The sequence below is a fragment of the Spermophilus citellus genome (assembly GCF_964194105.1).
Source record: "Spermophilus citellus genome assembly, chromosome: 9".
NCBI classification, from domain to species: Eukaryota; Metazoa; Chordata; class Mammalia; order Rodentia; family Sciuridae; genus Spermophilus; species Spermophilus citellus.
Genome location: NC_138191.1, coordinates 127439968 through 127465738, shown reverse-complemented (window position 1 = coordinate 127465738; position 25771 = coordinate 127439968). Strand labels below are relative to the sequence as shown.

Sequence of the window (25771 nt, the reverse complement as noted above, 5' to 3'; positions counted from 1 at the left end):
GCTTTAACTCAAGTCAGGTTTCCTCTACCCAGACTTCTCGGCACAGGCCTTAACCCTCACCCTGCAGCCAGTGGCTTCAGTCTGCGGGAGCCTGGTTCCCCCACTCTGGGCCAGAGGCGCAGTGCCTCCCCGGGCCACGGTGGGTTCAGGCTGAAGGACTAGAGCCAGCAGGGCTGAGGGGGCTCCTTAGACCCGCAGACCAGGTTCTGCAGGCGGGGCCCTGCTCTGCATCGGGCCCCTGGGAGCCGTGCGTTCCATTCCTGGGGAGCTCGGGAAGCGGGGGCTTCAGGGGCGCTGGGGGTGCAGCCTTTGGCTTCCCTCAGACCCAGACCCGCGACACAGGCCTGGAGCCTGGGCTCACACTCTGGGTTCCTTCGTGTCCCTACCTGGCCTGGGTCACTCACACGTGTCATGTCCCCTGCTTGGCTCTGCATGTGTCCAGGGCCGTGGCCCTTCCCCAGATGGTCCCTGGGGACTCCAGCTGTGGCCTGTGCCCTCAGGACCTGAGCCCTCTGGCTCATCCCGGCAGCAGCACAGCAGCGCTGCCCAAGCTGGGGGCCGCCTCAGCTGCGGTGATTAGAACCCCAGCTGGTGGCAGGGCGGGGTGGGGAGGTGGGGACAGGTGCCTGGGGCCTGCCCGCCTTAGACTGCACACTCAGTCAGCTGTGAAGTGGGACCGGATCCCCTGTGGTGGTGGATCTGGGGTCCTGATGGGGGCTGGCCTGTAACTCACTCTGTCCCTTGTCCATGTGCTGGGAGTCTGAAGTCCCCGTGTCTAGGCGCCGTGCTGGTCCCAGGGTGATACCTGTCCCCCTTCCCTCCTGCTCAGGCCCCAGGGAGGGGTGTACAGTGGGTGCTGGTGGCCCAGCGCTGGGGAATCAGGTGTTGGGATTCGAGCTGTCACTTAGGCCAGCTGAGCATTGGTGTCCTCATCTGGGATGGTACCCTGCTACAAGGCATGGCCCCTATGAAAGAGGTGACAGCAGGCCTGGTCTCCATTAGGTCTCCTCTGCCCACACCTGGCCTCTGGTGCCCTGACCCCCCAGGACCTGTCCCTCCTCCCACTCCCAATGCCAGCCCAGTGGCTGCCCCCAGCCTCGTGGCCCCACAGGACCTGCTCAGTCCCAGTAACCAGCTCCTCCCTTTGTCTCTCCCTCAGGCCCGCCAGCAGCAGGTAGGTGGTCTGGGTTCGGGGGCATGTGGCTCTGTGTCTGGGGCCGGGGCCTGGGCACCCTGGTGCTGATGCCTGGCGAGGGCTCCCTGCTCTGCCCGGCTTGGTCTTGCCTGAGGTTCGTGCTTGGGCGTGTGAGGCCTGGCGGCGGCTGTGCTGAGGAGCGGGCTCTGTGGCCTCTGGTGGGCAGGGGCGGGCTCTGCAGGACGTGTCCTCCCTGTCCCCGCAGGGGCCAGCTAGAGATCAGCAGCCTGGTGCCCCTGGGGCCCAAGTACGTGGTGAAGTGGAACACGGCGCTGCCCCAGGTGCAGGTGGTGGAGGTGGGGCAGGACGGTGGCGCCTATGACAAGGACAACGTGCTCATCCAGCACGCCGGTGCTAAGAAGGCCCCCGCCTCGGGGCAGGCACAGAGTGAGTACCCGCGGCCACTGCCGGGCTGGGGACCCAGGTGATGGGCGCTGGGCCAGAGGCTCCGCTGGCTCTTAGCCCCCATGTCTCAGGGCCTCCCGCCACCGCTGCCCAGTTCCAGCCCGGCCAGCACGCGCACGCTCCCCACCCAGCCCCCAGCTGTCCTGGTCGCACAGTGCAGCTGGGACGTCCACCTCCTGCCCAGGTTGGGGACTTGGGCGGGAGGTCCTCTGGGACTCAACCTAACTCCCTGTAGCGTGAGGGCCAGGAGACCCCCACCCTGTGCCAGCCCAGTGCTGCTGGCTCCGCGGGGTCTGCGACTCCCCGTCTGGACGCTTCTCCTCAGACCCCATGGCCCGGGGTCTCGAGCTCAGGGCTCCCGTGCCCGCAGCTCTCTGTCCGCTCTCTGCCCCCACATTGGCCACCCTGTGCCCCTGGGCCACCTGTCCTGGGGCACTCACCTGCCCTGGCCCCTGCTGACCTCGCTGACCCTGCCTGGCTCCCGGTGGCCGTGCCCCTCCTCCACAGCCCGCACACCTGAGCCTCCCCAGGCCTCTCCTGCGTCCGTTCATCCTTCCACATCCTCAGAGCAGCCTTTCCGGTGACTCCAGGCTGGCCTGGCCCTGCCTGGGCTCCCAGGTCCCCTCGGGACTAGTGACTGTGGCCCTTGCCCAGAGCCTGGGGCAGGGAAGCCAAAGTGCAGGGCCAGCAGGAAGGGACTGTGCCCAGGCACCAGCCACGGGCACGGGCACTGGGCTCCCGCTCCCCTCCCACACCTCTGCTCACTGGGTGGCCCAGGGTGGCCAGGGGCTGGCCAGGGGTGGCCTCAGCTCTGCAGTTCAGAATGGCTGCCGCAGTTCCGGGAGCTCTGGGGACCGGCCGCTCTGCCAGCCCTCCCTTGGAGGCACCTGGAACCCACTTCCAGGTCTGGGAGGCAGGAGGAGCCCTGAGGACTCCGTGGCCTGCCTGCCTCCCTCGGGCACCATGGCCTGACCTGCCCACCTCTCCCTCCACACGATTTGGGGCTATTGCTGGGGCAGCCTCTTCCACATCCCTTGGCCAGACCCCCTGGGAGGTTGAGCTGGCCCAGCGTCGCCCGCCTGTGATCCCAGCTGCTTGGGCGGCTGAGGCAGGAGGATGGGCAGTTCAAGGCCAGCCTGGGCAACTTAAGACTTGCCTCAAAATAAAATGCAAAGTGCGGGGGTGCGGCTCAGTGGCAGGGCACTGCCCCAGCACACCCAAGGCCCTGGTTCAGTCCCCAGCACTGCAGAATCTTGTCCTGGATGATATTTTGTTGTTATTCAAACGTGAACAACCGCAAAGCTTAAGTAACCAACTCCTGCCTGTGGCTATTGAGCTACTGAACGCTCAGGGTGAGGTCACAAATTGGAAAAAAATGAAGTTGCAGAACAGCAGAGTCCCCGTTAGCAGCGCTAGTTCAGTGTGACCAATGCGTCGTGAAGCCCAGCTGCTCCCGGTGGGGACGTGGCCTCTCCTGCAGGCTCCCGGGAGGTCCTGTGCCTGTCCCAGGTGCCCTGGGGTGAGCCACGTTTCCTCCAGTCCCCTGTCTGGGTCACTGCATAGCCTTTCTTGCCCTTTGCTCGGGGTCAGTGTGTCCCTGACATCCCAAGCCCGTTCTGCTTTTTGCTTGGGACCTGGTGACCTTTTAGCTTAGCCCAGTGTCAAGGTCTGCGGGAGCCCCAACACGGGCCTCCTGGGGAAGTGGGGTGTGCGGCTGCTCGTTGGGGGATCGCTTGACTGAACCCCGGGCCCCTCTGCTCCCTGGACACCACAAGCCTCAGGCTGTGACACGTGGCTGAGTGAAAACAGCCCAGGTCCCAGCGTGCTCTGGGGGACCTCTTCCCTCCTGCCCTCCCCTGGGCCCCCACGCCCCCTGTGTCACCTCCAGAGACCTCCTCACCCTGCCACCGGCCCGTCACCTGAATCTCTCTTTCCGTCCACCATCTGTGGTCCGTTGGTTGTCCTCCCGACGGCCTGTCCACCCTGGCCCTGGCTCCGTAAGAGCAGGACCTGCTCTCCCCAACATCTGGCACAGCACCCCCATAGCGGGTCCTCCGCAGGCGGAACACCTCCTGTTCGCGGGTTCCTCAGTCGCAGTGACTCTGCCCTGCCACTGTCCACTCCCTGCCCACAGGGAGCCTCTGCTCTCGGCCACAGCTGCCTGGTGTTGGACTCAGTGCCTCCTGCTCTGGGAGCTGTGGGGCAAACCCACGGTGGGCGCTTCCTTCCGTGTCCCCAGGGCCACCTTCCCAGCATGGCGGCTCTCCGTTTTACGTGAGCCGGTTCTTGGCTTCTCGTTGGCACCTCCGCACGCCGGAGTCTGAGCCAGGCCTCTTCTCCGCCCAGACAAGGTGTACCTGGGCCCCCCGCGCCTCTTCCAGGAGCTGCAGGACCTGCAGAAGGACCTGGCGGTGGTGGAGCAGATCACGCTGCTCATCAGCACGCTGCACGGCACCTACCAGGTGTGCGCCCGGGCGGGCTGGGGTTGGGCTGGGCTGCTCCCCTGGCCCTGACCCCCAGGCAGCGGCCTCAGGCCTCTCTGGTTCTCTGCACAGTGGCTGGTGGTCTCGCAGCCCCTTCCTGGGTCTCTGCCCCAGGCTGGAGCGGAAGCTGGCCAGGAGGGGGTCCCCTCTCCGAGGGGGGCTGTGGAGTGGGCTCTGAAATTAGGCCGGGGGTCCCAAGCCAGGGCCCCAGGGCTTCTGGAGTTGCTGCCTCCTGCTGCATCTCCTGCGGCTCTCTGGGGCCCAGGCTGTGCAGTGACCTTGGCCTCCCTCCTAGAACCTGAACATGACAGTGGCACAGGACTGGTGCCTGGCCCTGCAGAGGCTGATGCGCGTGAAGGAGGAGGAGATCCACTCAGCCAACAAGTGCCGCCTGCGGCTCCTGCTTCCTGGGAAACCCGACAAGTGAGGGGGCGTCTCCATGAGGGGGAGGGGGCTGCCACCTCAGCTGGGCCACCTGTAGGTGGGGGATTTGGAGAGGGGGCACCTGGAGCCGTCCTGCCCGTCAGCTTGCTGTGGTGGGAGCAGGTGTGTTCCCATGTGGGCCGTGCCCGGGGCAGCACCTGGCACGCAGTAGGTGTTCATGAAAAGATTCCAACTGGATGGACGGGTGCCATTGCGTGCCAGGAGCGCCTGGACACTCTGCTGTGGGTGGTCCTGCTACAGGCTGTCCCTTTCACTCGCGTCACGCCGTGCTCCACCAGTCCTGTCCCCAGGCCCAGCCTCCCCAGTGCTGTCCTGTCCTGCTCAGAGGTCCTGCTGACGTGTCAGGGTTGGTGACAGAGCTCACGGCTCAGCCCTGTGGAGACGGGAGTTACCTGTCTGGCCATCCCAGGTGGTGTGCGGGGGTCTTACTGACCTTCCACCCTGAGGAGGGGAGGCCTGGAGGGCCACGTGCAGACCCAGGCCACATGGTGAGGGGCAGAGCCGGCTCCACTGGTGTCTGGCTCCGAAGCCCAGGCTGTGCAGCCAGGGCTCCCTGTGCAGGTTTTGTCCTCGGGACTAGGAAAGGTGGGGACAGAGTCTCATAAGGACAGTGGTGGAGGGAGAGGAGAGCGGAGCCCTGAGGTCAGAGGCCGGCCTGCACTTGAGCCTGGAGGCTGCAGCCTTGAGCTCTCCTCCAGCTTGAGGTCCCTGCGGAGGGGCCTGGCCGCACCCTTCCCCTCTCCGTGCCCGACTCCCCTCCAGGAGGTTAGTGACACTGCCCTGATGCCTCCTGGGGGGTGGCCCGTGTGGAGGACTATCCCCAGAGGTCTCTAAGGGGCACCTGCTGGTCAGAAGTGAGGGGTGGTGTGTGGACAGAAGTGACCTCTGGCCGGCCCATTCATTCACGTGTTCACTTGCAAACACGGAGCAGCTGCCCGGGCAGGTGCTGGGAGCAGAGCCCGGGGATCCGGCTCCCTCCAGAGGCTCACGGCCATCTGACAGGCCTGGGAAGAGCCGGCCAGGTGGAGCTGGCTTTGCCAGGCACAGGGCCAGGGTGCCTGGGGCCTTCTGGGGAGCGAGGCTGGCCTCTGTGGCCAGGCACCTCCTCCCTGGGTCTCGGTGGGTGGAGGGAGGCCTTCCCCAGGGCGGAGCTTTGCCAGGCCGCTCGCTGGTCACTGCTCTGAGCAGGTCCCCCCAGTCTCCAGCGCACGTGGCATGGACCAGAGCGAGGTTCGGGGAGCTGGGCCTCATAGCGGGCGCTCACTCCCACCCTCGTCCTTCTCGCTGCAGGTCCGGCCGCCCCATCAGCTTCATGGTGGTCTTCATCACCCCCAACCCCCTGAGTAAGATCTCCTGGGTCAACAGGTTGCATTTGGCCAAGATCGGACTCCGTGAGTAGCCTGGGGGCGCATCTGGGGGGTGCAGAGGGACGGGGCATCCAGGGGCCACGGGCAGCGAGGTTTGTGAGCTGGAGGGAGGGGGCTCGGGAAAGGAGCACCTGGAGTCCTGAGTCCCCGTGACCTCGGATTTGTCACTTGCCCTCTCTAAGCTCAGCGTCCCTGTATTGCACGGGTGGACTTGACGTTGACAGAAAGTACGTTGGTGGCCGGGGACCTGAGGGAGGTGGGGGTAAGGAGGGGGCACTGAAGGTTCTCCTGATGGGGACATGAAAACATCCTAAAATCAGGAGTGGTGGTCCCCCCACCCCCGCCATGTGCTGGAAACCAGGGGAATGTCCACTTTAGAAGGCGGGGGTTGTGGTCACTGAGTCACATCTCAATATAGCTGACCCTCACCGCCCCAGCGAGGCAGGTCAGACTCCGCTAAGGCTCCACCAGAGCCTCTGTGCGCCTCCTCCCCTGCGCCCCGCGGTGCTGATGCAGGTGACAGGGAGCGTTTTGAGGGCTTCCCTGTGGCCAGCGCTTTCCGAGCATTTTGCCGTTTTTTTAGTTTAGTTTTTAGTGACCCTGGGTGGGTCTTCTGTGAACCCCTGTTCACCATGAGGGTCCTGAGGCCCAGGCAGGGACAGTGATTTGCGTGAGGTCGCACCGCCCACGGCAGCTCTGGGACTGGGAGGTGGGCGGCCAGCCCAGAGCCAGGCTCCATCCCTCCCAACCGTCCTGCTCTCCTGTGGCGGGGTTCTGGCTGCGCCACCGCTCATGACTTGGGATTGCTTGGCTCTGAGTTTTGGTGAAAGGCCCCACTCCCACCTGTCAGAGCCGCCACTGCTCCTGCCTCCTGGAGTCCCCCGTGCTGACCCAGCCAGTGGCAGGGCACTTTCCGTTTCCCTTTGGTTTTGGGGTGATCTCTTTACAGTTGAGTGCACATCTCCAGTAGTTTTCTTGGTGCTGGGATTGGACCCAGGGCCTCTACCACGGAGCCACACCCCCAGCGCAGCCTGGCCTTGGGCTTGAGACCCTCCTGCCTTAGCTTTTCCCCCCGCGCCCAGCTCCAGTAGGTCTCAAGTCGCCGTGGGAAGGAGCCGGGCTGTGGCTCTCCTCCGTCCACAGCACCCCCGTTTATGGAGTCTTGCAGTCCTCTTGGGCCTGGGGAAAGACCAGTGACGAAACCCAGAGAGAGCCTTGCTCCCAGGAACTTGACCTTAGAAGGGCCAGGTGGACATTAGATGGGACGCAAATCAGCAAGGGGATCTATCCTGCGAAGGGATAGCGGGAGGCCTTGGGGCCACTGAGCGGCCTGCCAGGGTGACATTCAGAGCTGTGCAGAGGTCTGGGTGAATTGATCCAGGCCTAGGGACCTCAAGTTCAGGTGTCCTGAAATGGGGAAAAGGAAGGCCAGAGTGGCCAGTGCTGGTGATGGATGGACAGGGAGGGAAGCCCGCGGTTGGGCTGGGGTACAGGTTGTCTAGAAAAGCTGGGCCCGGGGGCTTGTGCTGGGCATGCTGGGACCGTTCATGTGGCTTGGAAAGTGGGCAGTATTGCCCCCATATTGAGGTCCAGGGGGGTCACTCTGGCCTCTGTGCAGACAGGGTGTTGGAGTGGGGGAGGGGAGGGCGGAGCTGGTGACTCAGGAGGGACAGGGAGAGGCCTCGCCCTAGCCAGTCCCTGTGGATCAGGATGATGTTGCCCCTGCTGCTGTGCCTGGCGGAGGGCTGTGGGATTCTGGCCTCAGAAGGGCAAAGGTGGACTCCGGCCAGGCCTCGGGCCACATGCTCCCTCCCCACTGTGCCCGAGCTGTCCCCTGGGCAAACGCCCAAGCCCCGTTTGTGCACCTGCTCTGGAGGCAGATGAACCTCCCTGTGGATCCCCTTCTCTTTGGGCTGGGCGGAGCCGTGTGCTGGGGGGGAGCAGGTTGGGGGGGCAGCGCTGGTGGAGGGGCGAGGGCTGAGGGGTGGGCTGGGTGGAGTGTGCTGGCGGCCACGGGGCTGGGCTGGGCAGTCAGGGGCTTATCTCTGCAGAGCTTCACTGCAGCGAAGCTTTAGGGGAAGGAGAGTCATCTGAAATCTGATTTGAATGCCTGGGTCCCCCTGGGGCTTGAATAATTTGTTCCTTTTATTTTGCCACTTTGGTTTTTTATTTTTAAGCTGGGACGCCTGGTGGGGTGAACTAGTAAGAGCTGTGGAGTCTGAGCTCCTTTCTTGTGTTTTATTGTTTCTGTCTTTCCTCCCTCTGCGGCCTCAGGGGATCAGGATGGGAGGGTGCTGCAGAGCCAGGGTCTGGGGGCTTCCATTCTGCTCCTTGGATGGGCAGGGAGCCCTGCAGGGACCTGGGGACCCAGCACAGACCCAGCGTGGTCCTGTGGTCCAGGGACAGGCAGGGCCCTCTGGAGCAAGGTGTGAAGGTCAGTGAGGCTGTCCCTGCCGTGTGCCACGGGGCTGTGACCACCTGCATTTGCTTCCCAGCTCTGCCGCTTCTGGGTCTGGTGACCTCAGCAAACTGACCCCAGATGCCTGGGACTTTAATTTAGAAAATGGGACAAGTGCCCAGGGCTCCCATGAGGGGCACGGAAGGTTTGGGGACAGCCAGTGCTGGCTGTAGAAGCTGTGAGGTAAGCCCCTGGGACGAGGAGTGTCCACATTCCACGGTGGGGGGGCGTGGCCCAGGGTCACACTGGCTCTACAGCGGGGCCAGGGCACCCTCCCACCTTTGCTGACCAGTTGGCCTGCAGCTGAGAAGGCTTCAGAGGGGGTGCAGCCGAGGTGAGGCGGGGGCTCCCTCAGTCCCCCTCTGGCTCTCCAGGTGCTGCCTCTGGGCCCTTGCACAGCCGGGCCTGGGGCCTCTCCCACCTCAGCCCACCTTTCCCACCTCCTGAGAGGACCTGGGCCTGGCCAGCCACGGGTACCACACTCAGAGACGCCATGAGGTTGAGGACATGGGCGGGGTGCAGGCTGGTTCCGTTTAGCTGTCCAGCCTCGGTGTTCACAGTGACGGCCAGTCCACCCACTGATCGTGGCCAGGGCAGCGTGCTGAGCATGTCCTCTGCTTCATCTCCGGTGGCCCTTGAGACTCTCCCAGGGGTTGGTGCTGGGGGCCACCCAGGCCCCACCAGGGAGCGGTGGCTCCTTTCTCCAGGAGCAGGGCCAGGAGCACTGGTCACGGAGCCTGGCCCTGGACAACAGGTGACAGACGCACACTGAGGCTCTGCCCAGCCTGACCCCTGGGCTGTCCACGGGGGCCACCGTGACAGTCGATGTAGGCAGTGGGACTGAGCTCAGTCGGATTTGGGAGGCCGGTGAGGCTGGAGAAGCAGGGCAGGGCCAAAGAGGGACCTGCCTCCTCGTAGTCCTGATGGGCAGCCACGGCAGTGAGGGCAGTGAGCATGATGGCCACCGTTCCCAGGGCCTGCTACACGGGCCATGTGCCTGGCTTCCCAGTACCGTGAGACTCCAGATGTGGGGACGATCCTCTCATCTTCTAGGCGAGGCCACAGGCTCAGAGAGGTTCAGTACCCAGCGCGCTGTTGCCCAGCGAGGTGGAAGGGGGCTCTCCCAGCAAATCAAGGGGACTGTTCTGGGCTGGGGGTAGCTTCCCACCCCCAGCTGCCCTGTCTGCCCCAGGGTGTTCGGTGGGTGCTGGCCCGCACAGTTGGGCACTAAATAAGCCCCACTTAACATCATTTGGAAATCACAGCCTTGCCATCAGTGCCAGTCCTGCATGTCGCTTGTTCCGAGCGGGCTTTCATTGTCCGCCCAGCAGCTCTGATTTGGTCTCAGCCATGAGGGTGTCGTGGGGGAACAATGGCTGTGGCAGATGGGGAGCCACGACTCCATTTCCTTTTAACGTTCCCAATTGTAGACGCGGACGGCACCATCTGGAAGGAGACAGTCAGATCATGAAAAATATATATGACAATAAATTCCGGGGACTCCTTGCGCTGTGCGTGGGCAGGGAGGGAGATGCACCCAGGTGACGGGGAGGAGGGGTGGGCGCACAGGCGCTCACTCACTGGCCCCAGGAGGCCACCTGGAGCTTGGCTGGACTCCACTTGACCTGGACCCGCTGGACTGTAGGCTCCCTGGGGACAGCGAGTGTCACAGAGCCTGCCTATCATTTTTGGCCACTGGGGAGCTCGCCCCAGAGGCAGCAGGGCAGGCACCACCGGCCTGCCTGCCACCGAGAACAGGGCTGCCCGATCCCGCCGTGCACAGGTGCTGTGCTGAGTCACATGGGTGCTGTGCTGGGTGCCTCGTGAGTCGGCTCCTCAGCGCCCAGGCCTGGGCCCTTCCCTTGACTTCTCCCTGCATAGAATGCAGATGGAAAGCCCTACGTCCTACCCCGCGGCCACCACGAGGACCACAGGAGATACGGGTGACCCTGACTGTGTGCAGTCTCATGGTGACTGCACAGTGGCCGGAGTGGCCATTCCCCGTGGTCTTGTTTCATCCACACATCAGCTCTGTCTCTACCTTTCCTGGTGGTGAGGGCAGGTTTTCTGTGATAGTCTCGAGGTCCAGTGGGGTGGAGGGCCGAGGGGGAGGCTTTGTCCGGGCCAGCTCAGGAGGTCAGCCTTGGTGACTCAGCCTGAGTGCAGGCGTGGGCCTCCCCGCATCACCTGACGTTTGCCAGTGTCTCTAATTCCCCAGAGCCACCTAACTCAAGGGCTGGCCACCTGTCCTCTGTGGTGACCATTCCTCGCGGTGTCCAGCCCTTCCCTGACACACAGCATCTCCCTAACAAAAGCGAGGCGTGTCTGTGAGCGCGGCGGGCAGTCGGACACCTGCAGGATGAGGCTCTGGGTGGGGGCTTTGTGCATCTGGGACTTGTCGTGGGCTGTGGTGTGTCCTGCACCGGGAGCAGAGGCCGTCGCCGGGATGGAGATGTGGCAGGAGGTCTGGTGCAGTAGGGGAGCTGGGCTCCACTGCAGCGCAGAGGCCCAGGGTCCCCAGCCTGGGGAGAGCCGCGTCCTGACAGCAGCTGAGCTGGACGCACCCGGGGCTGGAGACGCCTGCACCTGGCTGCCTCAGCCAGCTCAGACCCTCAGGAGCCGGCACTGGGGCTGGCTCGGCCCTGCATGCCACGCCTGCTTCGTGCCTCGAGGGCTCAGGACTGCCCCGGCCTCTGTAGGCTCGAGGGACTGCGGGGCAGAGACAGGGCCTGCCGTGAGACCCCGGCCCTCTGCACGCCGTGGGCTCGGCTGTTGGCACCCGTGCTGGCCGGGCTGGTGGGGGCTCTGGTTGTCCCGCGTCACCAGGGAGGATGAATGGACACGTAGCCACCACTGTCCCAAGTTGGAGCCTTTTGTGTCTGTGGGGTCAGGGGCTGTGACGTCTCCAGTGGGGTGGGGACAGTGTGGGGTGAAGCAGGCCCAGAGGCGGCCGGTGGGGCCTCTCTGAGGGGATGGGCACAGCCTGCAGGGACAGAGGGCAGAACTTGGGCAGAGGAGCCCAGTGACCAGAGATGAGGCTGGGGAGAGGGATGGTCCTCAGAGCCCTGCCAGAGGAGTCCGGGTCTCATTCCTGGGGGACCGGGAGTCGGTTGATGGTTCCAAGTGGGTGTGACCGGGACCAGGATGCGCTCCTCAGGGCCCTGGGGTGCTGAGGGTCGGGCGGGCTGGGTGAGGCCGGCCGTAGGCTGACCTCTGGCCTGTTCCCTGCCTCCTCCCCCCCAGCAGGCTGGAGCGGGGAGGCTGCCGTTCCATGGTCATGCTGGGGATCCGCCTCCCAGTCCAGGGCTTTAGCCAGCATCACCAAGCCCCTGGGCCTTGGTGACCGCAGACTGGCTGGACAGCAGTTGCTGCAGGTTCAGAGCAAGAGCCGACCTTGGGAGTCGGACAGATGTCGTCCACCTGCCATGGCTGTGACCTGGCCATGAGCCAGGGAGCAGGTCTGCAGCCCCCAGCGTGGCCCTGTGTGGCTGTCCTCGCTCGGCACGTGGAGAAGGAAGGACTGGGCAGGCAGAGCGCCTGGGCAGTGGCCGTCGGCCCTCTGCCTGTCTCTCATTCGTCCTTCGGTCCCTGTTTCTTACTGAGCACTTGCCCCGTGCCGGGGCCACCTCAGCTGGAGTGGCCAGGGGCTACTTCTTGGAGGAGGCTGCTTGAGAAGGTCCTGCTGTGGGGACCTGGCTTAACGGCTCTGTGTACAGTTGTCCCTACACACCCGACTTGGGCTGGGCTTGGGCACCTGTGCTCCTGACAGATGCCCGGGCAGGGTGGCCTTGGGGAAGCAGGACAGTGCTCTTCCTCGCCTTCCTCCTTGTGGTCAGGTGAGTGTGCACTGCGGTCAAAGCCACTCTGTCCGCCTCCCACCCCAGAGTGGGAATTCGAGGCCGCCTGGATCTGGACTCTGTTAGCTTCTTAGTGGTTTTCGTTTGTTTTTGGTCCCAGGGATTGAACCCAGGGGCACTCGACAACTGAGTCACATCCCAGCCCCTTTTTGTGTTTTACTTAGAGACTGGGTCTTGCTGAATTGGTCAGGGTCTTGTAAGTTATCGTGGCTGGCTTTGAACTCGAGATCCTCTTGCCTCAGCCTCCCGAGCTACTGGGCTTACAGGTGTGACCACTGCGCCCTGTGACATCTTAGTGTTTAATTGAATCCCTTTCCCTTCAGTTATTTTACTGGATGCTTGTCGCATCTGCAGGTGACGGTGTCTTGCTCACCCCTGTTGGATGGGTGCTCGGTGACGGGGTCAGGCAGGGACTCTGCCCTGAGCTTCCCAGCTCCCTGCCCAGGGCCCGTGGCCAAGTCCCTGGAGTGAGCCGAGTTTCATCTCAGACGGGCAGGAGTGTGGTGGGGGCACCTGGCCAGGCATTCTGGGTCAGTCCCTGTGAGGGTCAGTGCCCTGGGCCTGAGTGGCCCTGGCCTTGAGCTGCTCCCTGCTGGTCGGGCGACTCTGACTGGCTCACTTCCCGCCTTCCTCGTGCCGCAGGGGAAGAGAACCAGCCGGGCTGGCTGTGTCCAGACGAGGACAGGAAGAGCAAGGCCCCCTTCTGGTGCCCCATCCTGGCCTGCTGCGTCCCCGCCTTCTCCTCCCGGGCCCTCAGCCTGCAGGTGAGTGCACCCCACGTGGCAGTGGTTGAGGGAGAACCAGGCTTTCCAGGGAGCCCCGTCGGTGGAGAGGCCCGGTGCTGGGGGCCAGCAGCTGCTCCACTGCTTGCGGACGGCTCTGGCCAAGCCCTTCGGTTGGCCCAGAGTCGGCTGCCCCACCACGAGCGTGGCGGTGAGTGGCCAGCAGGGGTCACGCGAGTGGAAAATCCTGTTACTCTGAGATGAAGAAATGATCTCATCCGTCGGTGGCCTGACTCCAGAACGTGCTGGAGGGCTGTGCCAGGCGCTGTGGGTCAGGCCGTTCCGGATGCTGCCAGGCAGGGGCTGCACTGGCGTGGGGCCACCTTCGCCATGGGTGCTCTGCAGCCACCGTGCGGCTCTGTGACCGGTGGTCCTTCTCTTGTCTTGATGTTTGCAAAAGCCCTGTGACTGCTCTGTCCTGTGTCTGTATCTGTCCCACAGATTAGGAAGAAGGCTAGACAGGTGACGTGATTTCAGCTAGTGAGGGACGCATCCAGGAATCGGAAGCTTACTCCGCCTGATGCCAGCCCCACGGTCCTAGCACAGCCCCCGCCGGTCACCTGTCCCTTATGTCCTAGCAGAGCCCACCCCTCCATCTGGATCAACTGTGTCCCTCCTCTCCCAGGCAGATGAGGACATCTCAGCTCTGGGGACGGGAGAGCAAGCGTGGGACCCAGGCCAGATAAATAGTCCAGGAGACTTGCGGATGGGCAGTAGACTGGGGTCTAACAGCTGAAAGAACAGCCCTGAGATGTAAGTCCGTTTGTTCATTCATTTGTTCATCTGTCTCCACTCACGTGTAATTTCTGAGCACCTACTGTGTGCTAGACCCTGGGAATACAGTGGTGACTAAAACGTGTAAGGCCCCACCTGACGCAGCTCTCAGTCCAGGGCAGAGGTAGGCAGGACCCGACAAGGAGACGGAGAGCCGTCCAGCAGAAACACTGAGGGGACCACGGAGTTAGGAGGAGGTGGCAGAGACCTGAATGGCAGAAGGGCCCCAGGACAAGGGTGGTCCAAGTAGAGGAACCAACCCAGAGGCCAAGATGGCAGCCGGTGGGGGCTGGTGTGGCTGCCCCTGGTGCGCAGGAGCGGCTCTAGTTTGTTCTCTGCAGCTGTACCCGAAAGCCCAGGCCAGCAGCCTACAAGGAACAGTAGTTACTGGCTCACGGCTCTCCAGAACCGTCTAAAGTGTGGCGCTGGCATCTGCAGAGGGCCTTGGCGCTGCGCCACCCTGTGGTGGGAGGTGGAAGCGCAGGCGTGCCTGTGAGAGGAAATTGGGCCGAACTCTCCATTATCAGGAACCCTCTGCCACAAAATGCCCTCATGGCCTAATTATCTTTTAAAGTCCTCATTTTTATGCTGTTGCCGTTGCAATTAAATGTCGACATGAGTTTCAGAGGGGACACTCAGATCCTGGCAGTGAGCACTGAGGTCAGTGGGTGGTCAGGCTGAGCAGGCTTGGATTTACTCTCAGAGCCACGGAAAGCCCTGGGCTGTCCCCAGCCTGAGACCAGCACCCTCTGACTCATTTTGAGTCCCTCGGATCCTTCTGGCTGGCAGAGAGCTGTAGAGAGTGGCCATGGGGGCTAGTAGGGGACGGATCAGAGGCCAGTGCAGGGGCCTGCTGTGGTGTGGAGGCCAGGGTGAGGCATGGAGGCCAGGGCTGGGCCCCAGGAAAGGTCAGTAAGGCCCTTGTTTCAGCTGCCAAATTTATGCAGGTGCCCCAAATCTCAATAATCATGATAAATAATATTTTAATGCAATACTTTGGAAAAAAAACCCCAACTCAATAGACTCTATCTAGCCTGTGGTTTGGCTGTTTTTATTTTTTTGGTAAATAAAGGCTGGGATCAGGGCCTGGGGTGGAGGCCAGAGTCCATAGGGAAGTGATTCTTGGGGACCCCTGTGTCTGGGACTCTCCGTTACCCCCAACCTGGGTCGAGGGCCCCAAGACCTCCCCATGGAGCTCTCGGGCTCGGGGACACGTGGCCGGAGCATCCTCAGCCCTTCCTACTGGGTCCTGAGGAGCCTCCATGCTGGTTGAGGGGACTGTGAATGTCCGCGGGTAATGGCCTGTGGGCTCCTAGGGGACATACTGAAACTGAGTGGTCCCACGCTAGTCCCCGAGACCTGTGGCTGCTGTCTCGTGCCCCTCCCACCCCAGATCACACAGACGGCCCCAGCAGCTCCGTGCCGGCGGCCTGGTGCACCAGAGCTTGGAGAGCCAGGGCCTTGGCCACTGCGGCAGGAGCAGGTGTGAGCACGCGGGGTGCTGCCTGGGCCTCCCGCCCGGCCTCTGCCGGCTCCCAGGTTGTCTCTTGGGACCAGGCTGGGTGCTGTGCACTGTGACATGCTTTAGGACCCTCGTGCCTTGGGCAACAGGGCGTGGTCCTGGCCTGCAGGGGCTGTGGCCAGGATGGCCAGGGCCCAGCACTGTAGCTGAGCAGCCTTGTCTGCATCTCCACTGGCCTCTGTAACAGAACTGCTATTGGTTGGGGTCTTATCTGCTTTCTGTGCTATTACCAAGTACTTAAGGCTAGGAACTTTATAAGGAAAAGAAGTTTATTTAACTCACAGTTTTGGAGTCTGAAGTCCAAGGTGAAGTGTACCCCACCTATCTGTTTGGCCTCTGATGAGGTCTCAGGGTGATGGCATTATAACGGCACTTGTGAGAGTGATCACAGAAGGATTCGGGGGCCGAGCTCGCTCTTTATATAGTAGCTCATTCTCTTGGAAACTAACTGGTGTTGTACGAGAAGGACCTTAATTCCTTCCAAGGGCAGTGCCCGTGACTGAATCACCTCCCCCTGCTCCCCCCCCCCCCCGCTCCCCCCATCTCTAAAAGGGCCCACACCCCACCATTGCCACCCTGGGACAAGCTTCTAGCACTTTGGGGCACACACTCAAGTCAGTTCCAAAACACAGCATTCTGGGACCTGCTAACTGCACCAGTGCCCATCTGTGGCAGCCCCCACCCCGACTGGCCCCCTGCATAGCCCGCCCGGCTGCTGGCTGAGTTGCTGTGCAGAAGCGCCGCAGCTCCCCAGGCACCAGCTGTCCAGCACTGGGCTCAGGGCTGCCCCACACCCTTTGCAGGCCCCACCGCCCTCCAAGGATGTAGGGCCCCACTTAGCTCACAAGGAACTCATGTGCCTGGAGTGGGCAGCTCAGCCGGCTCCTTCACGGCCTCACCCCTCCGCTCTGCTCGGGCACCTGGGTTTGGAAGTCAGCTCCCGGCGTGGGCCAGGCTTGCCACCAAGGAGCCGCCGGAGGTTTTGCCATCATCTCCGACCCGGTTCTGTTGATTCAGCTGACATCAGGGCCGGCTGGAGTTGCCATGGCAATGTCTGCGCTGGGGACGCGGCGGCCCCCTCTTCTGGAGGAGAGCAGCAGCCCCCTCAGCCCCGAGGGCCAATGAGGAAGAGACTGGGGTCCAGGAGGCCAGGTTAGGAAGCCTCCTCCTTGAGGTGCTCCCTGCCAGCAGAGGCGGCCCCCAGAGTCCAAGGCCTCCGACCTGGCTCCAGGGTAGAATGCAGCTGGAGCACAGGCAGGACCCCGGACCAGGACAGGAGTTTGAATTCTGTCCCTGCCTCTGCTTCTGACGTGCTGTGTGGCCTTGAGTGGATCGAGACCCCGCTGGGCTTCAAGATGGCCAACTGCAGTCTGAGGAGGCTGCAAGATGTGGCCTCCTCGGGCCATCAGGAGTTTCCTTAGAATGTGCCACCAGAGCTGGGGCAGCTGGGTCTCCAGCACCAGCAGAGGGCAGCACCTGCCTAGGAAACGCCCCGTCCTGTCGTCCTCTCTGCACCCTCCCGCCCATCCTCATGCGCCACCCTCCTGGCAGGTCTGGCTCAGGAAACGGGGTTCCAAGAGGCCACTCCCCGTGGGCTTTGGGGATGCAGGAGTTGGGACAAGCAGCAGGTGGCCCTTGGTGACAACTGGTGACAGACAGAACCCCTAGCCTCCATGTGCTACCAGCCCTTTGGTACTGCGGGTTCCCTGCAGCGTGGTCCCTGCCTCTGGCTGGATCTCTGGAGGATGCAGGGGCCAGGGAGGGAGCAGGTGGGCCAGGCCCTGCCACTCACCTGTGTGACCTGTAGCTGGCCCTGGCCCTTGGGGACCTCATCCTCTCTGTTGGCAACATAAGGGTGGTGGGCCTTAGTGGTTTTCAGCAAACCCTGTGTGGAAGCTGTCCCACTGTGGAGACCCCGGGCTGACCAGAGCATCACTCAGACCCCTCTCGTCAGAAGTTTCCAGAAGAGTGTCGCAGAGGAGCTGCCTGGGGACCCTGTGACTTGCGTGGTTTTCCTGGCTCACACCAGGAGTGCTCCTCTGTGGATGGGCCCGGGAATCGGCGAGACGTTGACGTCTTGACACCTCCGTGGTTAACCCCACTGCGCCATCTCTGTCTCTGCAGCTGGGGGCCTTGGTCCACAGTCCTGTCAACTGTCCCCTGCTGGGCTTCTCGGCTGTCAGCACTTCCCTTCCACAGGGCTACCTCTGGGTGAGTACCCCCGCCCCCACCCCCATCCCCACCCAGCCAGGACTCTGACCTTGGGGTGGGCGGTCGGGGGAGAGAGCTGCCCACGGAGCTGCTCCGTCCACCAGGGTCTTCCTGGGGACCTTCAGAGCCGGGCACTGTGCCAGGAGGTGGGAGGTGCAACCTCACCTGGGCAGCAGAAGGCCAGGGCACAGGCCAGAGACGGCATGGGCCGTAGCGCTGTGAAGGGGACGAACGGGTCTCACCCGGGGCTCAGGGAGCCGGCCGCTGCCCAGGCCACGCCCATTCCAGCCACCTCTCTGGGATTCCTGGCACAGCCTCTCAGTCCAGATGCTCCGAGGGTGCCGGTCCTGCCTCTCCTGTCTGGGGTTCCAGCCTCAGCACTCCCGGCCATCTGAAGCCCCTCGCACGGGGCGCAGGGCCTGGCTCACCGTCAGGTCCAGCCCAGAGCCCCTCTGAGACGGACTCGTCTTCGCCGTTTCCCCGTCATCTAGCACGTGGCCACCTGCCTGTTCATGTGTGCACCATCCATCCACCTGTCCACTCATTCTTCTACCCACCCACCCATCTATCTGCCTGTCCACCTACCTGTCCACCCACCCACCAATCATCCATGCAGCCATCCATGAATCCACTCATCCATCCTACACCATGTATCCATCCGTCAACCCACGCACCCATGGATTCTCCACCCGTCCATCCCTTCGTCCATCCGTGCATCCTTCCATCCGTCCATCCATTCTTTCCTCCATGCACCCTTCCATCATCTGCCTAACCACCTATCCCTCCAGCCATCCATCTTTCCATCTCTCTATCCATCCTTCATCCACCCCACTCATTCATCTACCCACCCACCCATGTGTCCATCCTCTACCTACCCACCCTCCCATGCACCCATCCTCCACCTACCCACCCACCCGTGCACCCATCCTCCACCTACCCACCCTCCCGTGCACCCATCCTCCACCTACCCACCCACCCGTGCACCCATCCTCCACCTACCCACCCACCCGTGCACCCATCCACCACCTACCCACCCTCCCGTGCACCCATCCTCCACCTACCCACCCTCCCGTGCACCCATCCACCACCTACCCACCCACCCGTGCACCCATCCTCCACCTACCCACCCACCCGTGCACCCATCCTCCACCTACCCACCCTCCCGTGCACCCATCCTCCACCTACCCACCCACCCGTGCACCCATCCTCCACCTACCCACCCTCCCGTGCACCCATCCTCCACCTACCCACCCACCCGTGCACCCATCCTCCACCTACCCACCCACCCGTGCACCCATCCTCCACCTACCCACCCTCCCGTGCACCCATCCACCACCTACCCACCCTCCCGTGCACCCATCCACCACCTACCCACCCTCCCGTGCACCCATCCACCACCTACCCACCCACCCGTGCACCCATCCTCCACCTACCCACCCTCCCGTGCACCCATCCACCACCTACCCACCCTCCCGTGCACCCATCCACCACCTACCCACCCACCCGTGCACCCATCCTCCACCTACCCACCCTCCCGTGCACCCATCCACCACCTACCCACCCTCCCGTGCACCCATCCACCACCTACCCACCCTCCCGTGCACCCATCCTCCACCTACCCACCCACCCGTGCACCCATCCTCCACCTACCCACCCTCCCGTGCACCCATCCTCCACCTACCCACCCTCCCGTGCACCCATCCACCACCTACCCACCCTCCCGTGCACCCATCCACCACCTACCCACCCTCCCGTGCACCCATCCTCCACCTACCCACCCTCCCGTGCACCCATCCACCACCTACCCACCCTCCCGTGCACCCATCCTCCACCTACCCACCCACCCGTGCCCCATCCTCCACCTACCCACCCACCCGTGCACCCATCCTCCACCTACCCACCCTCCCGTGCACCCATCCTCCACCTACCCACCCTCCCGTGCACCCATCCTCCACCTACCCACCCACCCGTGCACCCATCCTCCACCTACCCACCCACCCGTGCACCCATCCTCCACCTACCCACCCTCCCGTGCACCCATCCTCCACCTACCCACCCACCCGTGCACCCATCCTCCACCTACCCACCCACCCGTGCACCCATCCTCCACCTACCCACCCACCCGTGCACCCATCCACCACCTACCCACCCACCCGTGCACCCATCCACCACCTACCCACCCTCCCGTGCACCCATCCTCCACCTACCCACCCACCCGTGCACCCATCCTCCACCTACCCACCCTCCCGTGCACCCATCCTCCACCTACCCACCCACCCGTGCACCCATCCTCCACCTACCCACCCACCCGTGCACCCATCCAGGTATACATTAAGCACGTACCCCGTGCCAGACCCAGGGTGACACAGTGAACATGACAGTGGAGCATCTGAAGGAGACCTAGATGCTCACTGCGGCCGGGTGGCACCCCCCTGCAGGGGAGGGGAGGGGAGGCCGCTGATTTCTTTTGGTTCCCCAAACCAGCTTGTTGCTCTGCTGCTGGAGCCAAGTGACCCTGTGACCACAGGATGGTGTGGGCAGGAGGGGGCTCCTGTGGTGTCTAACCTCAGTGCTGGGAGGAGTTGGGAGGGTCCCTGAGCAGCAGGCCCCTCCCTCCATGGCCCCCCTGATGGCCTCCCCGGTCTCTGCCCCCAGGTCGGGGGCGGGCAGGAGGGCGCAGGGGGCCAGGTGGAGATCTTCTCCCTGAACCGGCCGGCGCCCCGCACCGTCAAGTCCTTCCCGCTGGCGGCCCCCGTGCTTTGCATGGAGTACATTCCGGAACCCGAGGAGGAGGCCGAGGGCGGAGATGAGAGCAGGAGCGCGGAGCCCGCCCCAGTGCGTCCCGCCATCTGCCTGGGCCTCCAGGACGGCAGGTGAAGGGCTGGGGAGGGCGGGGCAGCCTGCAGGGCCAGGGGGCAGGGCGACCCAGCCTCCCCCTGCACATGGGGACAGAGACGCCCCTGTGGGGGCTGAGGTGGCCTCTCTACTTCCTCCCAGGCTGTGTCACTGCCCGGGAGACACTGGCTCCTCTGTCTGGGTTCCGATCTCGGCCCACCCTTCAGGGCTGATTCTCAGCTTAGCCTCTCATCCATAAAGGGGGTCAGACCCCCGATGCAGAGCCCCGGGAGTCCCTGGAGATGTGGGGGGCGTGGGTCCTTCAGGTCCCTGCTGTCATGGAGTGCGCACCCTCCCATGGCCTCCATTCCCCCGCTGGGGGCCGAGGTCCCAGGATGTGCTCAGGTTGTGAGGTCCCTGCTGGTTGGTGGCCAGTGTGGGGTTTGACAAGTCAGATAGACGTGGGTGCAGCCGGCAGGGGAGGGGTGCTCGTCCCTGATTGGCCTGCAGGACGGGTCACTCGTCACCTACCCTCGGACCAGCGGTGAAGGTGAGGACTGGCCTAGCATTGCTGTGCCTGTCCTCCCGTGTCCTGCTTGACATCCCTCCTGGAGAGGCAGCGGGTGTTTGCTGAGCACCTGCTATACTCTCAGCAGTCCGGGGTGCAGGGCTGCCCCACCCACTTCCCACAGGGGGACACTCAGTCTCCAAGCAGAGCTGACCCGGAGCCACTCCGAGCTCTGTGGAGTCCAGGCTGGGTCTGTAGCTGAGTGCCCAGCCAGGGCCTGGACTCAGGAAGGACCCTGGGGACACCTTTTATTTTTTTTCCGATATAAAATTCACCATTTTAACCATTTGAAAGTGGCTTCCAGTAGCCACTGTCTAGTTCCATGACATTCTCACTAGTCCCACAATCCCACAGCGGTGTTCAGCAGTCACCCCTTCCCGCCAGCCCCACCAGAGCCCTGCTCTGCCTTCTGTCTCTGGGCGTGTCCTTGGACAGTCCTGTTGTGGCCTCCCACCTCTGGCCTGTGAGCCTAACTTCCTGTCCCTAACTTCCGTGGCCCTGTGTCTTGGCAAGAACCGAGGCTCAGCAGTCTAGGTTAGGAGGTGGCCCATCCAGATTGAACTCGGGCCCCTCCCCCTCCATCCTACCCCCCTGGAGCCCCAGGGTCACCCTCATGATGCAGGACAGGCAGGTGCCACCCTGAAAAGCCACCCTTGGCCAAGCCCAAACCTCTGCAGAGAGAACCAATGGTCAGCCACACAGCTGGACAGCCGCGTGGGGACGTGGCGTGAGCGCCCAGTGAGCTGTGGTGGACTTGGCCTCTCTGCAGCATCCTGCTCTATGGCAGCGTGGACACCGGCACCCAGTGCCTGGCGACCTGCAGGAGCCCAGGCCTGCAGCCCGTGCTCTGCCTGCGGCACAGCCCCTCCCACCTGCTGGCCGGCCTGCAGGACGGGACACTCATCGCCTACCCTCGGACCAGCGGTGAGGACAGTGGGCAGGGCCTGGGGTGGTCCTGGGGCTGGCGGGGGTGCGAGTCCTCCCGGGGGAGGCTGCAGGGGCAGGTCAAGGAGCAAACATCCCCTGGGATTCTGTGTGCTGGAGGATCCGGGCCCGCGAGCCCCTCTGGGGTCGCATGTAAGTTGTCCCTCCACGAATCCCTGCAGGAAGGGGGCTCGCTGCCCTGCAGGCGCGAAGCCCGTGGGCAGAGACCAGTGGGTAAGAGAGGGACTGTGGGCTTGGAGAGACCTGGCTTCCTGTTCAGGCTTGCCCTGGGGACAGCTGTGTCCCTTGTAAGTGGCTTCTCCTCTATGCCTTGGGCCTTGTGTTTGCAAAATGGGGATGGTGCTTGCACCCACTGCCCAGGGTCCTGCTGGGTGAGAGGGCTCCATGGAGGTGAGGTGCAGGCCCTGTCGGGGGGTGTCCAACAGGGGTGAGCCCTCGTATGGCCGTGGCTGGAGGGCAGGGCTGGCAGCGGCTGGGCTGCTGTGCTCCTGGATGGGTGGGGACCTGGCCTGGGCACCCCCCCCCAGTCTCCCTGCAGCCCTGGGGTCTTGGGCTGCAGGGACCCGGATGCTAAGACGGTGCAGCTTGTCTGTGGCCACATGAGTGTCACGGTCCCCTTGTCCTGTGCTCACCAGTTTGATGATGGGCCGAGTGGCATGCAGGGCTGGTCTCAGGTGCCACTGGGAAGCGGATGAAGCCCGAGGTCCGCCTGAGCGCTGCGCTCTCGTGGCCTCTGCCCGCGGTTGTAAGCGGGTATTCGCACTGAGCTGGCTTTTTTTTTCCTGCCACTTGGCACTGTGTTGGTATTTTTAATTAGCTTTTGATAAGGCATTTATAGTTTTTAATTAAAGGGGTAAGAAGGAGGGGAAAAAAATTCCTCTCACCGTCAGACAGAGCGTGTGTGTGAATGTAAACATGGGCTCGGGATGGGGAGGCTTGGACAGCTCCGAAGGGACCGCCCGCCGCTGGCGCCCGCGGAGTCCCTGAGCCTGCCCCGCCCGGCCCCAGTTGGGTTGCTTCCCACCCTTTGCCGCCGGCTCCTGACTTGGTGATTGGGGCGCAGGCGGGGCTGGGGTGCTGCTGTGTAGCCAACTACCAATGTGTGGCTTTCACCCAAGGTCACAGTGTCCGCAGGGCCACGCGCCCTCCGGAGGCCTCAGAGGTCTTTGCGGCCTCTGGCAGCCCTTGGCTGTGGGGTGACTCTGAAGGCTGCGGCCTCTGGCAGCCCTTGGCTGTGGGGTGACTCTGGCCTTCATGTGGCCTTCTCCCCACGCACACGTCTTGGTGTCCACATCCCCCCCTTCATAAGGACTGTGGCCACCCTGGACTTGGGGCCCAGTGGGCTCCAGTGGAACCCGTCTGTACCTCCTGCATCTGCGAGGACACTGCTTCTAAGCAAGGCAGGCTCTCAGGTGGGGGCTAGGCTCAGTGAACTGGACCTGGGGAGACACAATTCAGTCCATAAAGGAATTTGGGGTGCGACCATTGACTTTTATCCTGGGGCTGGGACCTGGCAGTTGGTGGGGACCTCTGGACCCATACCCCCACCTCCTTGCTGGGAAGGGAAGCCCAGAGTCCCATGACGGGACCGGACCCCAACCAGGGCGTCCTGCCTCTGAGACTGGGCCTCTCCAGGCCAGGGGCTGGGCCTCTCCAGGCCAGGGGCTGGGCCTGCCCCAGCAGGGCTGCTGTGCCCACTGGCCCTTGCACACCTTGGCCCACAGTGTCCACCGAGCACCTGTGGCACATGGATGTGGCAGAGGGCCACAGGGTGGGCACATGTCCTGTTGTGGAGTGGACAGTCTCCAGGGGGGACAGATCAGTCAGTCACCAGGCAGCAGGCACCAGCCCCTGCCTCGTGCCGAGCGCTCAGGGGCAGGATGGGGCTGCCTGAGATCTGCTGCCCAGTTGGGCGGGTGGATCCCGGAGCTGAGCACTGAGAAGTGGCCGGGCCCACGAGGCGCGGGAGGAGTGGCATTCTGGGCACAGAGGCCAGGAGGCAGGAGAGCAGCTGGTCTGGCGGGGAGGTGACAGCAGGCAGCTGGGGGAAGGAGACCCCTATGCCAGCGCCTTGGGTTCGTCTAGCGCTATGGGAAGGGGAGGGGAGCAGAGAAACAGCTGGGCCCTGGCTGGGGGACAAGCGAGTGGTGGTCACAGTGCCTCAGGAGCCTGCTCTGGCGGTTTGGGTTGGTAGCCCGGAGGCTTCTGGGAGAGGCCTTGCCTCTCCTGGCTCCCACCCGCTCGTGGTGGCCTTGGGCGGTGGACCAGGCAGGCCCTGCAGTGTGGGGGGTGGGTTGCGGGTGCCGGGGCTGGAGGCCAGGAGGCCGGTGGCGTCAGGGCTGGGGGACGGGCTTCAGGCTGCCTGGGGTGCAGGCTCCGCCTCCCCAAGCCTCGGCTTCCTGCCCTTGAAGTGGGGTGCTGACACCCTCGGGTGGCTCTGAAGGTGGAGCGCTGCTCCCGGGAGCCTGCAGTGTGGAGCCGGCCCCGTGTTTGTCACCACATCAGCGTCCTTAACTACTCACCCGCAGGGCTGCCACTGGGTCTCTCTCAGCCTCCTGCCACCGGCTGGAACTGGACCCCAGGGAGACCCACAGGGCTCTGTCCCCCCTGGGCTGGGGCTGGGGGAGGAGGGCCAGCCTCCTGAAGGTACTTTGCTGAGAAGCGTCACCTCCCTGCTGGCTGTGAGGACTGGTGCCTGGCCCAGATGACGGGCCTGTATGTGCCTGGGAGTGCAGGTTCTGGAAGGTTCCACAGCCCCCAGAGGGTGAGGGAGGGTGTGACAGAGGGACGTGGCCCCCACAGGGGGTCCAGAGCTCCGGTGACTGCCTTTATAATCTCAGAGGCCAGCACCCTGGGCTGGCAAGGGCCTAGAGGACAAAGGTCTGCTCTGTGGTGCCCACTGGAAACCCAGGCCAGCAAGGGCAGCCTCTGTTCAGGGTGTCCCCATGAGCCTCTGGCGGGCACTCCTGTGCAGTGGCACTTCTGATGCAGTGGCCTGGGCGGGGTCACGCGTTCGCATTCTGCCCCGGGGCAGTCCTGTCCTGGGCTCCAGGGTCTCAGCTCGCAGGGGTGGTGGTCAGAGCCCGTGTGATCCGGGGGACTCTCGGCCCCGGCCCCTGCCTCCAGCGGCCAGGGAGGCTGCTCCAGTGTGCAGGGCTCTGGTGGCCGTCACTGCTGTGCCCATGAGTGACCCCACTTCCCAGTTTTTGGGGTATTGTCCGGCCTGAGAGGGGTCCTAGCCCCACTTTAGCAGCCACAAGCACCTCTGGCCACAGGGGGGCGCTGAAAGCCTTGTTTCATGGCTCTGGCTCCTGGTGGGGGTCAGTGTCCCTCTGGAGGCCTGGCTGCCTCTGGCCACTTATCTCTCCCAGACTCCAGTCCTAGCCTCAGGACTTCAGAAATCTGAGTGGCAGGAGATCTGGAGGAAGTTAGGCCAGAGCCAGTGCTGAGTTCAAATTACCCCTTGGTGGCTTTGTGCAAGTTCTCAGCTCTGGGTCTCTGTTGTCACCTTAATTCAGTGACATCAACACCTGCTTCTGCAGACAGATATGTTGTGGCAAACGATGCCAAACGACAGGAGCAGTGTGTAGGGGTGCGCTGAGCTCTGTGACGTGGGTGATGAACGCGCTGTCTGAGGTTCAGAACAGGCAGACGATCCCCCGGAGGAAACGGCTCGTAGAGGCTGTGGGGCACGTGGCTGTGTGGCTGGTGGCAGCTGTCAGTGCCCCGGCCGTGTGCTTAGCGTGTGCCAAGGGCTCTCCACACGTATCTCCTGAGCTCCCACAGCATCCAGAGCTGCAGAGGGGTGGTCAGCATGCCCACTTCACAGATGAGGAAACCGAGGCTCCGAGGCCAGTGGAAGTCCTGGAACCCGAGGTTATTCAGAAGCTCCAGGCCCCAGGCTCTGACCCATCCTGCTTCCCAC

General features: G+C 63.5%; 1 protein-coding gene across 17 annotated transcripts in view; it reads left to right on the top strand.

Moving 5' to 3' along the window:
- Positions 1-25771, top strand: part of ARHGEF10L (Rho guanine nucleotide exchange factor 10 like) — a 115872-nt gene that overhangs the window by 66045 nt on the left and 24056 nt on the right. For 12 of the 17 annotated variants that reach the window (XM_081305453.1, XM_081305454.1, XM_081305439.1 and 9 more), the window contains 9 exons: positions 1160-1174; positions 1401-1582; positions 3947-4062; positions 4379-4506; positions 5818-5918; positions 12852-12973; positions 17412-17498; positions 20154-20371; positions 21671-21825. In XM_081305453.1, the coding sequence (XP_081161579.1) occupies positions 1160-1174; positions 1401-1582; positions 3947-4062; positions 4379-4506; positions 5818-5918; positions 12852-12973; positions 17412-17498; positions 20154-20371; positions 21671-21825 (1124 nt within the window). Of the gene's footprint in view, positions 1-1159; positions 1175-1376; positions 1583-3946; positions 4063-4378; positions 4507-5817; positions 5919-12851; positions 12974-17411; positions 17499-20153; positions 20372-21670; positions 21826-25771 lie in introns of all 17 variants that reach the window. The other 5 variants (XM_081305451.1, XM_081305452.1, XM_081305438.1 and 2 more) reach the window with 2 other exon arrangements.